The 3,981-nt window shown below is 64.4% G+C and overlaps 1 protein-coding gene across 1 annotated transcript; it reads left to right on the top strand.

The window, feature by feature from the left end:
* The first annotated feature begins 1,222 nt into the window (after positions 1–1,222).
* Positions 1,223–3,141, top strand: TMEM198 (transmembrane protein 198). Its single transcript, XM_009274920.1, has 4 exons — positions 1,223–1,412; positions 1,520–2,095; positions 2,328–2,518; positions 2,995–3,141. Exons 1-4 carry the CDS (start codon positions 1,223–1,225, stop codon positions 3,139–3,141), a joined length of 1,104 nt encoding a protein of 367 aa, XP_009273195.1.
* Positions 3,142–3,981: the final 840 nt, after the last annotated feature.

The raw sequence follows: 3,981 nt of genomic DNA, 5'->3' as shown, positions 1-3,981 counted from the left end.
CAGCGCTCGGCTGCCCGCTCCCTGCACGCCTGCTTCCCCGGGATTAGGCGCCGCGCTCGGCTTCCCCGGGCGGATTTGCCCTGGCTGGTCTTTCCTTCCCCAGCCAGAGGGAGGGAGGAGGCCGGCGGCGGGGGACGAGGTGCCCGTGGGGCCCGGGCAGCAGCGAGGTGCTGGGCAACAGAGAGGCGTGACTGCAGCCGCTGCCCTCTTCCCTGCCCCTTCCCGGTGCTCTGGTTCTGTGAGCCGTCCTGAGCCGGCTGCTTTAACGTGGCACTCGGAAGGACCGGCACTGGCGCGGGGACAGCCGGTGACAATAAACCCATCCTAAACCAACCGAGCCCAGAAAGGCGCCAGGGGAGCAAGGGGATGCTGGAACCGGCTCCAGGTGGGAATGGGCAGACGGCCGCTGTAATTAGGTTTAAGCTGGAGCTGGATCAGTCTTTGCAAGGGATTATGACCCCTCTGTCTGCGTAGGCGCTGCGGGGGGCCCGGTGACCGCCTGCTCGGCGTCCAGGCATGGCCACGGCGTTACGGGTGAGCCCTTGGGTAAGGGGCAGCGCCAGCCTGGGCCGGTCCCCCTCTGGCCCTGTGGGTCAGCGTGGGAGGGATGATTCCAGCCCGGGGGCCTGCTGTGTTTTTACAAGGACACTAGGAGCTGGAGCGGGGATGAAAAATAGCCAGAAATATGATTAGAGGATTGGAGAAAATGCCTTGGAGTACAAGCTTTAAGAGCTCAATCTGTTTAGCCTATAAAAATAGAAGACTGAGGGGTGACTTAATTACTGAGCATAATTACTTCACAGGCAGAAAATACCAGGTAGTGGAAGTCTCCCTTTAATCACGCAGGGAAAGGGCACCAGAGAGCCAGGGGCAGGAAATTGAAGCCGCAGACAAATTATAGAGCGCTGCGTCCCAGCAGTGAAGCTCCCTGGGGGGGCAGGTGGGCTCCTCGAGGACGGTGCATTCCTGCAGCCACCCTCTGGGTGACGGTCTGTGCCCCCGCAGCCCGTGTGGATGAGGCTGTTCTCCCATTCCCTTCCTTCCCACCTGGGTAGCGAGGGGCCAGAGTGGGTTTTTTGGCAGCTGGGTGCTGAGTGGTGGGCATTGCCATTGGGCACGTGCCGGCGGTGCCTCCATCCCCCTTCTTCTCTCTCTCACCAGCTGGGGCAGGTGCCGGGGCGCAGCTTTGCCGGCGAGCCATGGGGCAGGGGTGGAGATTTTGATGCCTCTCCCGGGAGTCCCCAGAGCCATGACTGCAACTGTGCAGACGCTGCGGTTCAAGCTGCTGCCGCATGAGCCAGGCCAGGAGTGGGGGCACAGCTGCCAGCAGGAAATCGAGCGTCGCTACCAGGTGGTGCCCTCGGTGGTGTGTGCCATGTGCTGCCTCTTCGGCATCATCTACTGCTTCTTTGGTGAGCCAGGCCAGCCCGGCGGCTGGTGGGGCAAGTGGGGAGAAGGGCAGGGGGAAGCTCGGGGAGTGCTGGCCATCCACCCCCTGACTGTGGTGGTCTCTCCACAGGCTACCGCTGCTTCAAGGCCGTCATGTTCCTGACGGGGCTGATGTTCGGCTCCATCATCATCTTCATGCTGTGCTACAAGGAGCGGGTGCTGGACACGCAGCTGAGCGTGGAGGCCTCGGTGGGCATCGGGCTGGGCATCGGGGTCCTGTGCGGGCTGGTCACCATGCTGGTGCGCAGCGTCGGCCTCTTCATGGTGGGGCTGCTCCTGGGGCTGCTGCTGGCAGTGGCTACACTGGTGGTGATGGAGCAGTTCTACCACCCGCCGACGGTGTGGATCCCCATTGCGCTGCTCCTGGGCGTGGGGATGCTCTTCGCCGTCCTCACCCTGCAGTGGCAGCGCTTCTTCACCACCCTCTCCACTGCCGTCTTTGGCAGCGCCATCATGACCGTCACTGTCGACTACTTCATCGAGCTCTTCCTCCTGGTGCAGTACATTTACGAGCGCATCAAGGTGGCCCCCGCTCGCCCCGTATGCTGGTACAGCTGGGTCATCCTGGGCGTCTGGCCACTCCTCACCACGCTGGGTGTCCTGGTCCAATGGAAGGTCACAGCTGAGGGCTACTCCCACACCGAAGGTGCGTGGGGACTGGAGGAGATGGACGTGGCCTGGGGTGGCTGCAGGAGCTGGGGGGCTGGAGTGGGGGTTCCCAGTGCCTGGTTTGCATGCACAGATAAGGGGTTCGTTCGGGACTCTGCGGGGACATGGCATGGCAAGGGAAGGCCTGGGTGTGCAAAGCCAGGGCTGGTGTGGGTGTGAGGAGGATTTCGGGGTGCTCCCTGGCGCTCACAGGCCCCTCTGCCCCGCAGTGATCATCAGCCGGCAGCAGCGCCGTGTGCAGCTGATGCGCATCAAGCAGCGGGAGGACCGAAAGGAGAAGAAGAAGAAGCGGAGACCCCACCACCCACCACCCCACCAGCACAAAGCCCACCCACCCGAGCCCGCCTACCGCCGCAAGCCCAACCCTGTGCGCCGCTTCGATGGGGACGTGCTCTCCCCCGTGAGTCCCACGCCCAGGGTAGAGATCTCCCCCGCCCTCTGCGGCCCTTCCTTCTCCATGTGGGTGGGCTGGGGTGCAGAGAGGGGAAGAGGTGCCTGGGCGCCAGCCAGCATCCAAGCTCCTCGAGGGGCGAGGCTGGGGCATCCCAGGGACCGGGCAGTTCAGGAGGGGCTGAGCTGGGACGTGCCCACCACAGAGCACTTCAGCCTTTGCAAGCAAATGTAAACTGGTGGCCAAAAGCTCTGCGGCTGCAGTAGAAACAGGTGGTAGGCAAGGTGCGAAGCGTGCGCCCAGGGAAGGGATGGGGCTGTGCACCCTGCTGCGGCCAGACCCCAGAGGGCCCGAGTGCTGGGGTGGGTGGGATTGCTCAGGGCAGGTTCTGGGGGCCTGCTGCAGAGCTTAGGGTGAGGTGGGGTGGGATGGAGTGGGCCAGGAGCAGAGCCCCCCTCACTTTCTGTTCCCCATCTCTCGAGCAGAGCTACATCCAGAGTTTCCGAGAGCGGCAGACGGGGCCATCCCTGAACAGCCTCATCACCAGTTCCCACGCTGTGGTGGACCTGGACTATGACTGCAGCTCCACCGTGCCCCTCACCACGGGCTCCGGCCCCGCCGTGCGGGTATAAGCCAACCCAGTGACCTCATACGACACCAGCACCCCAGCCTGCTCCGACAGACCCCCTGGAACAGGTGGGGCTGTGCCCTCGGTCCCGGGCAGCCACGTGTGCCTCAGGGCTGCGGATGGAGACCCTTCCTGGGGACACGTGGGACTTGGCTAGGCGAGCCCCGGCTGCCCGCGGGGCCCGCAGGTGCTGGGGGAACCCTCTGGCAGGGACTCAGCTCAAGGACAGGGGACACCAGCACCCATGGACGCATGGTGCAAGCGGCTCTGCTGAGGCGGGGGGTCCCTGAGCCCCCGCTGCTGCGTGTTTCCCCATGGCTCAGGCACGCTCATCCTGCATCCCAACATCTCCCTCCCCATGTTTGAGCCCCGCCTTCCCTGAGAGCAACTCCCTGCACCTGCCCCCACCCCATCGCACCCCCCCAGCAACTCCCCAAGTGCCTGTGCCCCACATCCCTTCCTCAAAAAGCAGGTCCCCCAGCCCTTGCCCCCCCAGGGACTCCTCCTAGCATGTGCGCCCCGTCCCACCCTGGCCCCGAGAGCAGCTCCCAGGCAGTGCTTCCCAAAACCTGCCTCCTCAGAAGATTTCCCCTGCCCTAGACACCCTCCCTGCATCCCAGAGTGGCTTGCCTCCCCCCCCTTTTTCTGAGTGGGACCTGAGTGGTCCTGGGGCAGAGGCTGCCAGGGCCAGGCGGTTCCCATGAGGATGCTGCCCTGGGGTGATGCCGCGTGCACCACCCCAAAATGTTTTCACGGGAGACAGGACATTGGATCCAGCCTTCGGGCAGAGGCTGAGCTGCCTCAGGGACGCGGGGACCCCTGTGGCGTCAGAAGCCGTCGCTGT

Source organism: Aptenodytes forsteri, unplaced genomic scaffold (genome assembly GCF_000699145.1).
Source record: "Aptenodytes forsteri isolate BGI_AS27 unplaced genomic scaffold, ASM69914v1 Scaffold255, whole genome shotgun sequence".
In the NCBI taxonomy this organism is placed as follows: Eukaryota; Metazoa; Chordata; class Aves; order Sphenisciformes; family Spheniscidae; genus Aptenodytes; species Aptenodytes forsteri.
Note: the sequence above shows the minus strand (reverse complement) of the source record. Positions and strands in the feature narration are given on the sequence as shown.